Source organism: Benincasa hispida, chromosome 11 (assembly GCF_009727055.1).
Source record: "Benincasa hispida cultivar B227 chromosome 11, ASM972705v1, whole genome shotgun sequence".
Lineage (NCBI taxonomy): Eukaryota > Viridiplantae > Streptophyta > Magnoliopsida > Cucurbitales > Cucurbitaceae > Benincasa > Benincasa hispida.
Genome location: NC_052359.1, coordinates 65,140,713 through 65,155,618, shown reverse-complemented (window position 1 = coordinate 65,155,618; position 14,906 = coordinate 65,140,713). Strand labels below are relative to the sequence as shown.

The window sequence follows — 14,906 nt, the reverse complement described above, 5'->3', positions numbered from 1 at the left end:
GGAGGAGAGAGAACAAGAGAGGAAAGAGAGAGGAGAGAAATATTAAAAATATATTTTCTTAATCCGAGTGATTGTGCAACATAAGTCATCTAGTAATTTTTCTATTTTAATTTATTGACTTTATTTGTAGAGGGATCTTTTAAACCTATTATTGAAAACTTAGAGACTAAAATGGCTAATTTGAAAGATAAGGGACCAAATGCACCTATTCTTTAAAACTCAGGAACCAAAAAAGTATTGTTCTCTAAATTTTTTATTGTGTATTTGATAGATTTCAATTATTTACAGTTTATATCTAATAGGTTTCTTACATGTTAAAAATGAGTTGTTATATCATATATAGAATTTAACTTTATGTTTAGTAAGTCCTATTGTACAATTTTTTGAAAAAGAATCAAAAGACTATTTATTGTTTACTAAATTACTATTTTAGGGCTCAATTAGATACAAATTTAAAATTTGTCCAATCAAATAACTAACTTTTATACATTTTGAATATGTTGAAACCTAATGAATACAAATTTGAATACATAGAGGGTGTAGAAACATAAAGATCAATATATTTTAAATAATTTAGCTCAAAATAGTTATTATAATTATATTTCCTTTTATGTGATGAGAATGAGATCTATAAAGATCAAGATGCACCTAAGTAATCCTCTTATAATTATTAAATAATTTAGTTCAAAATAGTTATTATAAAAGTTAATTTCAAACATGCCATTGAGTCATTAAAAATCACTTTTGATTATGCAAAACCAGATTTAAAAATATAGAATCAATAATTGGTATGAAAATCACTTTTAACAAATCACTTTTGGTTAAAATCGTTACCATGTCCTATTATCACCCCCGAGTCTCCCACTAACCAACAAGCAAAGAACAAGAAATAGAATCAAACATACACTAACAATGACAAACTCAAGCGATTCTAATGAAAAATTAAAACATAGCGAATCAATAAGCCACGTAACAACCAATAATCCGGAAACGTGGGAATGATCTTCGACTAGTAATCAAAGGAACATTCATCCCACAACGAACCTTGGGCTTGATTTTGAACCTAATGGGCCCAATCTTCACTCTCATCTGAATACAAACCTCCACTTTCATAGAAAATATCTCAGCAATTTTCTCGACACTCAACAGAGCAAGCTGCTCCGCATTGAGCTTCACCAGCTTTTGACCATACAACTTCATTTTGAGTAGCCTCGTGCCTTGATCATCTCCTTGATAGAAAGGCGACAACGACATATTCCCAATGTTTATGTCTTGATACAACACCGCCACTTCGATGCTCTCAAACCAAATTCCAAACCCAAGATTAGGGTTTTTGATTGTCATGTTGAGGTTGAGGTTGAAGAGGAGTTGGCTGTTGTTGGTGGTGAAGTTAAATTGGGTAAGGTCGGCGTCTACCACATGGAACTGGACCTTGCGGGTCATGGCGATTAGCCATAAGCTCAACAAGGAAATGAGTATTAAAACTATGATGATAATGGTGGCTAAGATGAACTTCTTAAGTATTGACATGGGTGAGAGATTTAATTATAATGTATTTTGGAGTTTTTGGGACACCCCTTGATGGGTATTAATATTCCCATTTGGGTTGTAAAACAAGGGATTTTTGTACCATGAAATCAATTGATTTTAGAATATAATAGTATGTAACATAATTCTCCAAGCAGTTTAATATTGGGACGATGAAAAGTTCAATTCCAATAAATTAATAGAGGTTAATGATCATTTTCAATGAAATTCCCACGTGTTATAGTATCAGGATTTTTGTCTATTGATATTTTAGAGATGACGAGAGAGTTATACAGTGAGGTGAGTTAACATTTTTTTTATTAATAATATAATTTTGATTCATTTTCACGTTCCACCTTATTAGAAGTGATATTAGATCGTTTCAAGAGACCTAAACTTCACTATGCATATATCATTAAATAACAGATACATCTATTAGAGTTATATCTCAATAGGCACCTCATAGACATATACATACCTGATTGAAAATCTATTTCAATGTGGCAGTTGGATCTTCAATATTATTTAAGTGTATATTAAATAATTTGTTCGAGAGAATGTCTTTCCAATTTATTATCTCTACTCTTTTATCACTGAGAGACAACTCTAACGATGACTTCATCCACTTGAATAATGGTTGTATCTAAATTTTATATTATAGTAGTCACTTGGCTAATGGTTATTCTACATATTTTGTTTCTATTTCTACATCTATAAATATTTTTTTCGCACAAGTAGACCGTGGTACAGTTACACATATATGTGATGTGAGCTGCAGCCCCTGTTTTTGTCTAGCTAGCGCAACCCAAATATTGGGTTTATGTTTTAACATAAAACATATCCATAAATATTTTATAGGCAATCTAATATCTAATGGGTAACTGCAAATAGATTTATGTTTTATAAATATAGATCGAACATATTGAAAATGTGAAAAAAGAACTATATTTCATTGAATCTCTGGTTTGCAAATTTATATTTTAAAAAATTCCTACCAAACAGCACTAAACAAACGGATTTTTGAGAAATAAATATCATTCCTTGAAATTTTCTATAGTGGTACAAGATGTTCATATCAACTTATTTTCCTGTAAATTTACTAAGGTTTCAATTTAGAATTTCTAGCTCCCTTCAATATAGTTTTTTGACCACGTCCAACATGAAATCGATTATCATCAATACCACCTTTTAAGTAGTTTCCAAATTAAGACGACTTTCGATGTATTTGTCAATCTGATGTCTCGTCATCGATGAATAAGTCTACAAACAATTCTTAAAATTTTAAAATAAAAGTTTCTTTATTTAAATGGTTTTAATCGAGACCTTAAATAATTTCATTTTCATATATAAGTCGTTTTTTTGCTTCTCCACGTACAGCCAACTGTTTATTTTTCAATCTATGTTATCGATCTAACGAGAAACCAACAGAAAAATTTGTCATTCGGCCGCACTCTTTTTCATAATCCCCCTCTAATAATCTATAATTAACAAAATTTAAAAATTTGGTTGACTTTTTAAAATTATATTATCATTCATCTGAACTTACAACTTATAAATTAAGAGTTTGGTTAAAATTCTGATTTTATTGTATATTATTAAATTTTATGTCATATTAATTATTTGTAACCATGGTTGGGTGGAGAGTAAGATTCAAATATTGGTTAAGAGTAAGACAGTGAGAAGGGTTAAAAAAGATTGGCCTCTAATATTTATGACATTTTGTATTGTTTATTTTGTGATAAAATTATTTTATCATTAATGTAGCTATTCAATTTCCATCAAATAATTTTATATATTATAGAAATGTTTAAAGGTGTCAGGAGAAGAATGATTTAACATTAAAAGGAAATATGATTTTTTTTTTTTTTTTTTTTTTGGGAAAGGCAGAAAATATGTAATTTTGTTATGTAGTAGAAGGCTATAGTTATCCAAATACCATATATATTTAACATACAAATGTAGTTTATCGTTAAGGTAGATATTTTTTTCTTGATGACCGATGTGTTCAAATAATTCTGGGTCCTACATTTTCTAGAAGTCTTATTGAGATGAAATGTTTCAAGTCTACGTGAAATGTTGTTGGAGAAAGAGAGTATAATCTTAAAATCATTTAAGAAATTATGAGATTTATGTTAATCCTAGGTTTAATTTGTCAAAAAAAAAAAAAAAAGCTAGATTTATGTACATATATTGACTACTCATATGCTAGATGTGACTATGTTTTTGTAGAATAAAATAAATAGAGATCTAGAAAGGATATTTTCGGATCATTCTAGCATTCTACCACTTGCGGACTTTAAAACATCTTTTAGAATGCCAAGTCATTTGGGGATAACTGATCAACATGTAGTGACCAAATTTAATTTGCTATGCATGGAGTATATATACATATATATATTGGAGAAGAGTCATGCAGTGTCTATGCTTATAAGTATGAATTAAAGATTTTCCTCTGTTATGTATATCTTGAGATTACTTGATTGACTAGAGATTATTTTTTGACCGTGCATATTAAAATTATTCTATACTAAACCAAATTTGTATACATTTTTTAAGAAGACTTTTGCTTGTTATTGTTGCCCAAATTAACTATATTCTCTAGTTTTGCATGCACAAACTACCCAACATAAACAGTCTACCTCACTTCAATATTTAGGGAAGACTATATCTTTTAAGCTTCAAAACTTCAATCGTTTACCTGTATGCGAGCTCAATCGTGTAGATGATGCTCAGAAGAACTAGATGATAGTTCAATAGTGTAGACGATACTAAGAAGAATAGACGATCGTGTAGACGATAGTTGAGTGGAACAAGACGATCGTGCAAACGATAGTTGAGGAGCTAGACGATCGTATAGACGATGCAAAGTAGAGCTATACGATCGTTTAGATGATGGAAGAGGAACTAAACGATCGTGTAGATGATACTTAAGAAAAAACTAGACGATCGTAGAGAAAGAAAGAATACAAGAATTTAAATGGTTCGGCCAAAGACCTACGTCCACTTTGCGAAAAGGGAAGGTATCTTTTATTGAGAATGAATGCTCTCCTCTCTCTTCTTCTTACTCTCTCATTCTTTTCACCTTTTATACAGGCTCTCGTTTTCAACAGAAGAAATTTTGGTGGTTACAACAAACAAAACAGATAGAAAACGACAACGATAAACTGCCTTCTACTTCTTTTATCTTCAGTTCTTTCTGTTACAATTATGTATATTAAAAGATAATGCTACATAATTCTATGTTTTACTTATTTCAAGTATTTAAACTTCTTGTGATTTTATTGTTTCTTATAAATTTCAGCTTCTAATAGATAGAAACAGTCTTCTTAAAAGTTATTTTCTCTTATCAATTAATCATTTATTGTATTTATAGCTCATTGTTTAATTCTTATTTTTCTACCATAAAAGTCTGTGTAAATTAGAGTAATGTTATTGCACTTTCTATAATTGGAGTGTGGAGGATAAAATTAATGGTTGCATAAAAGTTTATTAAATCTAATTTTGCAAATTTAGTCTAAAACTTAAAATTAAAAATAAAAATAAAATACTTAAATTTAAGTCCCAAAAAAGTAAAGTTAGATATAAATTATAAGCTAATCAGGCTGAAACATTTCTCTTAAAATCGATTTCGTCAAAAACTTACTGTAGGTGATACTTTAATGATGGGAGAACCAAAGTTTAAAATGTTGATGCCCTCATCTTAATTTTATAGAAATATCGATGAAAATATCGATAAAATGTCAATTTTGATGGAAATTTTTGAAAAAATTTATAAAAATAAATAATTTAAACAAATTAATAAATAAATAATTTATGATTTTTAAACAAGCTAACATGTCTATTATTGATATTATATTTACATTAATAATATTTTGTTGCTTGTTTTTTATGTTTAATAGATTTTTCTATCATATAATGAAAATACCGATTCATCTCTCATGTCGATATTAAACTATGAAAATATAAAAATATCACATAAAATAATTGACATGTCAACAAAAAAAAAAAAATTTAATGCTATAGAGACCCATATATATCTACATTACATCTATCTCCTTGTTGTACGTTGTTACATATTACTTTGGTGGTAAAAGAGCCTCATTGTTCTACTGTTTAATATGATAGATGAAAATCCCTGTAAATTCTTATAAAAAGAAAAATTCCTATACTTTGATATAATTTACGAAATGCCATCCCTCCCTACTTAGGGATCACAACAATGTTGCAAACAATAACAATTTGTCGTTTTAGTATCATTTGTTTCCATCAATGTCTTTGTCCTAGTTGTGATCAATGGCCATACTCTTTTTTTAAATAGTAATGGGTCTCTTATATCTACTAGTTTATAAATTACATTATTTAAAAAAAAAATTCATAATTTGTAAATATCGAGAAAATGGTGTTAATGGCTTATTTTTAGAGGTCCAAATGAGATCTATCTCATTTTTAAAAAATGATTGTTTTATTTTATTTTATTTTATTTGTATTTTACTTACATTAGCATATATAGGGTGAAATTAGTAAAATGACCAAAGTACCAGAGGAAGAAATGAGAGGGAGACCAAAGAGGGAGAGATGATCCAAACAATTAATAAAAATTACAGTTACGTTTGCTGAGGAACGAGAGGAAGAAACGAATTTTCATGGAATCCTTAAGACCTCGTGTGCATTTTGGACTGAATCAGTACTTTCATATGTATCTAATGTCAGCAAAAGATAATTTTTTTTATTCATTTTTTTAACTTTAAGCATAATTCACTTGATCCTAAAAAGGGATCATCAGTACAAATTTTTCTGGACTTTTTTTTGAAAAAAATTAAACAATATGAGACCTGTCTCTTATACACATCTAGATGTGTATAAGAGACAGATATATATTTGAGTTGTCATGTTAGGAGGACATTCAAACTTTTAAACTCTCCCTTTAAAAAAATAATTATGATAATTGAGTTAAGTTCATATTCAATAACCAATCTAATAATTAAACTAAAAATAAGAAAACCAACCATACTAAAGTTTTATTATAATTATTCATACACCATATAAATAGCTAATCGCCAAAATTAATTAGAATTAAAATAATACGAACAACAACAAACAAATAAAATAAATTTATGGATTCACAACAAAAGCTAAGAAATACGACCAAGAAAAAGACGAATTAACTCACCAATAATCAATATCACAGCCGGTGGACTGAAACACCGAAGTAACTGAGCCTCCATCGGAAGTCAACGGAACTTTGAACTCACAATTCACCTTCGGCTTAAACTTCCCGATCCTAACGGCGCCGAACTTCAACCTTATCCGAAGATTAAGCCACACGTTCATCTCGTAGACGCCGGCAAGTGTCTCGGCGTTGAACTCCGTTAGCCCCTGCCCAGCGAGGAGAAGGAGCTGCTGGCCGGAGAAAACAGAGGTGATGACGGCGGTTGTCTTGTAGCCTTGGTAAAACGGCGGCAGCCACTGGGTCTGTAGGCGCTGGTCTTTGTAAACGGCGGCGACTTCGATGGTATCGTAGTAGACTCCGATTCGTCTGTTGGGATTTCTGACGGTGACGTTGAGGGCCAAGTTATAATGGAGCTGGTTATCGGTGAGGTTGAATTGGGTGAGTTTAGCGTCGGTGACTTGGAATTTGACTTTATTGGGACGGAATATGAGCCATAAGATCAACACGGCGAGACCAACGATGACGACGATGGTGATGAGGATCTTGAGAAAGGTGATGAAGCAGCCACCGCCGCAGCTGCAGCCTCGGTGGCTGTGGTGGTGGTCCGGACGGTGGTAGGTATGCTTGCCCATTTGTTGAGAGAGGTAATTGAATTGGAATGAAAGATGAGAAAGGATTAGTTGAAATTTAGGAGAAATATGAGATTTTTATAAAGAAGAAAATAATGGGTGCATTTCGGCTATAACTATCTTCATACATCTCTCTATGCTCGCCCCCTCTGAGACGGGGTCTGTGATAGTAACCTTTTTGTTGGCTTTTACATATTTTATCACAAATATTAGTTCAGTATAATATAATTAAAAAAGATTCAACCATTGTACATAAATAAATTTTTTCATGGTAGAAGAATTAATGAAAAATAAAAATTTTACTCAACTTTTGGTAGTTACATGCAAACGAGTCATTTTTCTTTTTTGTTAACCAATTTTTTCAATTTAGAGTTCATAATTTTTGGGATTTTGTAATGGGTCATAAATTATACATACTAAAAGTCTGACCTGTATCTCATTCAAATAAAAATTTAAATATCAATCACAATTTTTCACGTGACAAATTTTTTCGGTTTAGTTTACTTTACGTTTGGACGACCTCCAATGTATTGGTTTTTGTTTTATTTTTTTTTTTTAATAAATAAGAGTGGAAGTGGGAAATTGACGAATTGGTTTCTAAGGGAAAAAATATTGATGGTACCATGTAGGAATTAATTTCCAATTGCCATTTGACAAAGATTTTGTTTCTTTTTTTTCTTTTCTTTTTCTTTTATTATTTTATTTTTTTGTTTTTCTTTTTGCTGACCCAATAATTGAAGGTGTTGACTTGAGAAATTAATCCATATGATCAAAATTTTAATTATAATCTAAATGTATAACTGTTTGTTTGCAGTTCAATTGGTAAACGGATCATTTTCGAGGAAATTTCGTGGATTGAAACTAGATGTGTAAGAGTGATTTGATAGATGGGTGTTATTTACCTGTTTTTAATACTTTTCAATTTTTTTTTAAATATATAATTTTTTCTTTCGCCATTTTTGGTTCTATTCGTCTCTAAAAAATTCTCTATTCCTATTCCTCATCTCTCTTCCCTATATTCTGCCTATGACAATGATAACAATTCCTCGTATTTTGTCTTCAATGATGGCAATAGTCCACAACGAACGGATTTCGTTCTTCTTTGATAATGCATGAGGGTCGAACGATAATGTATATAGATTTTTCTAGACTCTTAGAGACTCTTTGAGCACTGAGATGATATAAGATGCAGGGAATTCTGATGTCTGGGGACTTCTAATCAAATATAAACGATCGAGTATGATCAAGTATATTCGAGCACTGACATGATATACAATACAGGGGAGGAAAATGACAGTGAGATACGAAATACGTTCCAAAAATGGGCTCACAAACAATTAAAATCGGTGGGCCTCCAAATACTGAGATGATATAGAATGTGAAAATATATCATCTTATATTGGACCCCAAATAACCCTTTAAGATTCACGTATGCAGAGAGCAAAAGTTATAAAGTGACTTAAAAAAATATATATATGGATGAGAGAAAGAGTGAAAAAGTAAGAAAAACGAGAATAAAAAAAAAAGATTAGTGATATGAGTAAAAGATTAGAAAGCTTTGGGATGAAAAAGAAAGTAAATTCTAAATTTTAGAAAAACATAGCAAATATTTGGGATGTTTGAAAACTATTTGTAAAAACAAAGTATTTCTTTCGTTATTGAGTTGCATCTTTAAACAAACAAACAAACTATTGATTGATTTATTTAATTTAGTGGCGTCTTGAGGAAAGATGCTTTGGTAATTTTTGCCCATATAGTTTGAGTCCTACCTCCATCACATTTTGTAGTCCCACAGTATTATGCATAGTCATGAGATCTTGATCTCCCCCACTAATCTAATACATTAATGCTCCAAATATTTTATTATGACTTACCTATTGGTCATCAAGACTCAAGTGAGGAAAATCATTATGTCATCAAAGAAAGTAGAGATAAATTTTAGAAAATATCTAGTTACATCTCAAATTATACCTATATTTATGTATTCTACTCAATTGTCGGATCATAATTTGATTTTCAGGCTAAAATCTTGCTTTAAATATTTTAAATTTTTTTATGAGTGTGATGAGAGTGAGATGCACATCTTCGAATGCACCCAAATATTATTCCTTTTGGTTTGTCTTAATGCTTTGTAGTTTGTATTGTGTTTTGGTTCTATATATATATATATATATTTGCTTATTATTTTATTTAATTTCTCAACATCAACATTTTAAAGTTTAGTGAAATCTAGAATAAAGGTAAAATCCAAAATGATTATTTGAAATTTCAGATTTTATAAATAGTCGTTTATTGATCTTATTATATCGTTACAATTCGTGAGTTGTCGTGAGGTATAGGTGAAAAATTAGTTGGATCTAACATAGGATATAATATCAAGCACGATGTCACAGACAATATGTATGATAAGTGGGCAATGTGAAAGCAAACAGAAAAATAACGACACACAGATTGGTCACCCATTTCAGTGCAAAAACACCTACGTCTGGGAGCAATGTGCCTGGTGGAACAAAACTTCACTATAAAGAGTTTAGAAATTACAATGAAGGTGTTTATCTATAGACTCCCTCTTCAGTGACTCACGTATAGTTTCCTCTTTAGTTCAACTTAGGCTCCCCCTAAGTTTGAGCTCCCTTCACTTCCACAATAATGCTTCTTTATTTTTTGTATGAGATCCCTTCAATACAACATACTTAGGCTCCCCACATTCATCATATTTAATCTCCCCATAAATATAAGTCTTCATAATCTTCAATGTATTTAGACTCCCCTTAAATGCAATAACAAATCAACTCCTCCCGAGTTCTACAATGGCTGTTGAACCAAAATTCTCAACGATAAATACAAAGATTTTTAATAACAACACATGGTGGTTAAGGCTTAGACAAACCCTAAGCTCAAAACTCTCAGTACACACTTTTCCCTGCTCTAAAAAGGAATAAGAGTATAATATAAATAAGGCTAGCTATGGGAATATATTTATAGAGTGAATAAATATTCTCTGCGAGAAAATAAGGAAGGCAAATATGGAAATCTACAAATCATGTAGAAAGATATGGAAAAGATATTTTGTGGATTCTGCTGCCAGACATGTAATAATATTTATAACAACGTCTTTGATATGTTATATTACATGTTGCTCAAGTTTTGTCTATAATAAAATCAACCAACCACACTGTAGACCTATAATAAAATTAGCCAATCATGTTGTAGTAAGAAGCTTCCTCTTTGGCTTCTTTTTAAGGAAAAAAACCAATCAGAAAGACATGACGGCGGAAGTAAACCAACCAAACTAAAACAGTTATTAATCCAAAAAGCAAATCAAAATAACCATCACAACTTCTTCTCCCCCTTTTGTTTGGCTTACAAAACAGTAAAACGGCAACGAAAACCAAGACATTAGAAACAAGCAACTAGCCAACAACCAGTAAGAGTAAACTGAATGCACAAAACCTCTACCCCATCAGTAGAGCCATCAATATAGCTATCAGAGTTTGTATCATCTAACAAATGTTCAAAGCCTTCAGCAACTAACCCTACTTAATGAAGTTTCCAACATAAGGGGAAATAGGGAGAGAACCATCCAAGACATCAATATCATCAGTAGGGAAAATATCATCTTCAGTTAGTAGAGAAATGCCATGGACGATGATAGGCAGAAGATGTCGTGAAGCAGATTAACGCTAACAAGTAACACAAAGGACACTTACGAATACCACTAGAGAGCCTGGCTTTTTCACATAAAATTTTGTAGAACAACTTGCATAGTAATATGTGGCTTACCCTAAACCAAAAGCAATAACAACTCTAAATTCAGCATACAAAAGGAAGGAACACCATAAACACAACAAAAACAGAATCGGAAAGAATCACTCTAGTGGATCTACAACCAAATAAGGAAATAAAACCATAGCCAAATATCTGCCCATAAAACCAAAGACAAAAGGTCTGAGTAGATAAATAAAAAAAATATTATATGCCAACCAAAATTATACCAACCCATACTAAACAAATCAATACAGAAGACAACCCATACCATACCAAAGTAGCAACACAAACTAAACACAACAAAACACAAACTAAACACAAAAAAAACACGATCTTCGTCTCACAATCGAAACCAATCTATTTCCCCCCTTTTTCCATGAAGAAAATCAATCAATATGAGGGGATTGAGAAGAAGACGTATCATCAAAGGATGTACTCCTCATATCATGTTGATAGCTTTAAAAAAGAGATATTGTTCCTAGCTTAATTGGGGCTTGTTATCGAATTTTACGTGTTTATTTCCTTATTTTGTAGGTACCGAGCAATCAAGAGGTAAAATTAATCATTTGGTGAAAAACGGGGTTAATTTGAAGCAATTTGGAGGTGATTTAAGCATCGGAGCTTCAAATGAGTCAAAAGACAAAATGCTCCTACTTCAGTGTCACAACGCTCACCTTATACAAAGTCCCAACGCTCGCCTGACGCTAAGAGGCAATAGCCTGATGTGTAGGGGACCGATGCAACACTCCAAGTTAGCAACAACGCCAGCGTTGCAACGTTTTCCTAACACTCGTGGCCTTTTTTGTCGAGTGTTGTAACGTTGTTTCTAGCATTGCAACGCTACAAAGATTTCTATAAATACCTCCCTTCGTCTTTAGGTCAAAATATGCTGAATTTTGGGGGTTGAACTGACGAAGGCTGAAGTTAAACTTCAATCTTCATCCTTTCCCTTCAGATTTTAGTATCTTTAAGTTATTATTTTTTTTTTTTGGGTTATAATCAACGGATCAGACATGTATCTCAGATTTATCTATGAATTAAGATGTAACTTCTATCTAATTTCGTTTGAGCAAGAGCCCTATGTTTAATTTCTTGAAGGTTTTCTAATTAATTTAACTAAATTGTTGTGAACTCTTTGGGACGATTTGATTGAATCTTAATGAAATTTTTATAAATTTCTGACAAATTAGTTTATTGAAATTCTTGTTTGCAAACCGTCATAGCCTATGCATATATTGATTGATTTAGTTGTGCATATTAGGATCACATGTATAAAGTCTAGACTATTTCTGACTAAATGCATGTATGCTCTAATATAATCTTTTCCAAATAAATCATGCTATAAGATATGGCTTTTCCAACTTGTAGTATGTCTCAACATTTGACACTATTGATTGGTTATATCCAATGGACATATAAATATATTTATAGTGCGAAGAATGTAGCTGTTTTTTGCATGTCATCTTAGGCCTTTTATTTAGAATTAAGAGGGCTGTTAAGCATAATATGCGGCAATTATGTTAGGAATTCATGAGAAAATGAGCTTGCGGCGTTCAACATTGAGAATCTTGGCTAACCTATTATTATACGTTATTATATGTTGAATTGTCTATTTTTGTAGCTACACAGCGCGGAAGCCGGACTACCGCGTAAACGATAGCATGCGGAGAAACTCTCCATCGCAAAGGCGAACGCATTCAATCAACGCATGGATATTGCGGTAATCAGCCGCATGCGTCCATCACACAGGAGTTGCGATCGTCAAGCGATTGCGGTCATCGTGTAGAAGTTGTGGTATTAAACGAATGCGATCACTGCACGATTGCGGCTACACGATAACGCATAATAGAGGGATCAACGCAAGGTTGGTGGAATGAATGCATCAATGCATCTCTTGAAAAAATCAAAAGACTATGTTGACATTTTACCTACCACGCCATTAGCAGCAGAGATTCAGAAAAGGACTAACGCACTGCGAATGTCAGAATCAGAGCAGTCTATTAATGCTGTCCGCGATTCAAGCTCTATAAATAGAAACCGATGAGCAGAAATTCAAGGGATCCAAGGTTTTCGCCTGAGGTTCGCTTAGGGCGAATTCTTGTGATCCAGAAAAATACGTGAAAAGAAAGTTTGAGAGTTCTTCATCTCTTTCCTCCATTCCGAGTGACAACCAGAGCCTTCGACCGAAGTTAGATCTCGAGAGATTTAGCTCCACCCCCCATCCATGATCTGTCTCTTATACACATCTAGATGTGTATAAGAGACAGCCTGAGAGTCTTCATCTCTTTCCTCCATTCCGAGTGACAACCAGAGCCTTCGACCGAAGTTAGATCTCGAGAGATTTAGCTCCACCCCCCATCCATGGCACCACTGGTAGCCTTGACACACATCTGCTGGAAGCAAGACATTGCTTCCAACTGGTCATTTCATTTTCTCTTCTTTTCTTATATTGTATTGTATTACATTTTGTGATTAAGGAATTAATACATTATGTGTTCAATGCATTTCTATGTTTCCATCGATTCCATCTCCATCTTCTTTACTTAGAATCTTTAACTTTCATTGCATCACTTAGTGAGATTGCTAGAGTATCGCATACTTAGTCATGTGGATTAGAGATATGAAGCATGTAGCAAACCACCGAGAGGTGTGCGTTGCATGAGTGTGTGAGAAAACCTTATTTGCTTAGTGTGAAGCTGTAGCAACGTCCGTCTATAGGCGGACGCAATGCTTGTCTATGAGCAAATTCAACAATAACTAACTGCCCGGGAGGGTAAGTGGTTGGTCGCATTAAGTAATGTAAGCATATATTCACTAAAGATAGGAATAATCTTATGTCAGCCAAGTTTATGCGGTTACCTTGTCTTATGAGTGCATCATTCATCATTACACATGCTTGAAGAAGATATAAGAACACGTGAGCGGTTTATGGAGGTTTAGGCAAGCATAGACTTCTCGTCATTATCACATATACATCGCATAGACTTCTGCGCCATCACGCTCATGATCGCATAACTTGTGTTGGCTGAGGTTGCCCTTGCGGTCAAACTCAATGTCACAATGAAGACATCCTCGTATTTTATCTATTTTTCTATCCATTTACTTCGCGTCAACAGTTGTCGTGTCTTTACCTCTCATGCACACTTCTCATTGCGTTGTCTGTTAATTAGGAGTAGGAGTAGTGTTAGCTTAACAACCCCTCCATCATTCTTTTATTCAACCGCCGCATGCACATTACCGCATACATCTAGCTATAAGTCCCTGAGTTCAACCTCGAATCATCCGAGAAACTTGCGTTCGCGTTATACTTGGCGTGAGCGCAAGAAAAGTTGTGACAGGAACACATGGTCATCGCATACATTTGTTAACGCATAGTCATTCCAACGCATGACCACCGATGCATATTAATCAACACATACATTAAGAACATGCATCACATATTGCGTCCATGGAACTTTAGTTGTCAAGTAATTGACATCTAATTTTTCGTCATCACTGTCAATCTTTAGTGGAATGTCAAACAGTTAATAGATGTTGAATAATTTAACTAAAGGAAATTAATTAATTATTCAAGTACCATTAAAGCTCCAAGCTATAGGTCCATGATGTCCCCTCTGTAGCTCAACAAGGATTAAATGAGAAACAATTTTGGATTAATTTGAATTGTTTAAATTATTTGATAGAATTAATTATATGTGATATAATTAATATAATGTATTGACACATTATAATATAAAATGTATTTGAGAGGAAATAAATATTTGAATATGATTCAAATATTAATTGTATGAATTTGATTCATATAATTAAAT

At 32.5% G+C, this 14,906-nt stretch overlaps 2 protein-coding genes across 2 annotated transcripts; both read right to left on the bottom strand.

Moving 5' to 3' along the window:
- Positions 1-957: 957 nt before the first annotated feature.
- On the bottom strand, positions 958-1,443 carry LOC120090810 (NDR1/HIN1-like protein 10). Its single transcript, XM_039048517.1, has one exon. It carries the CDS (start codon positions 1,441-1,443, stop codon positions 958-960), a length of 486 nt encoding a protein of 161 aa, XP_038904445.1.
- Positions 1,444-6,520: 5,077 nt separating this feature from the next.
- Positions 6,521-7,448, bottom strand: LOC120091398 (NDR1/HIN1-like protein 3). The gene has a single exon (XM_039049404.1). The coding sequence runs from the start codon at positions 7,327-7,329 to the stop codon at positions 6,694-6,696; it is 636 nt and encodes a 211-aa protein (XP_038905332.1). The 5' UTR covers positions 7,330-7,448; the 3' UTR covers positions 6,521-6,693.
- Between the last annotated feature and the right edge of the window lie 7,458 nt (positions 7,449-14,906).

What these genes read in the sequence shown, in the direction of transcription:
- LOC120091398 (XM_039049404.1), bottom strand. Translation starts at nt 7,329, where the DNA reads ATGGGCAAGCATACCTACCACCGTCCGGACCACCACCACAGCCACCGA.
- LOC120090810 (XM_039048517.1), bottom strand. Translation starts at nt 1,443, where the DNA reads ATGACCCGCAAGGTCCAGTTCCATGTGGTAGACGCCGACCTTACCCAA.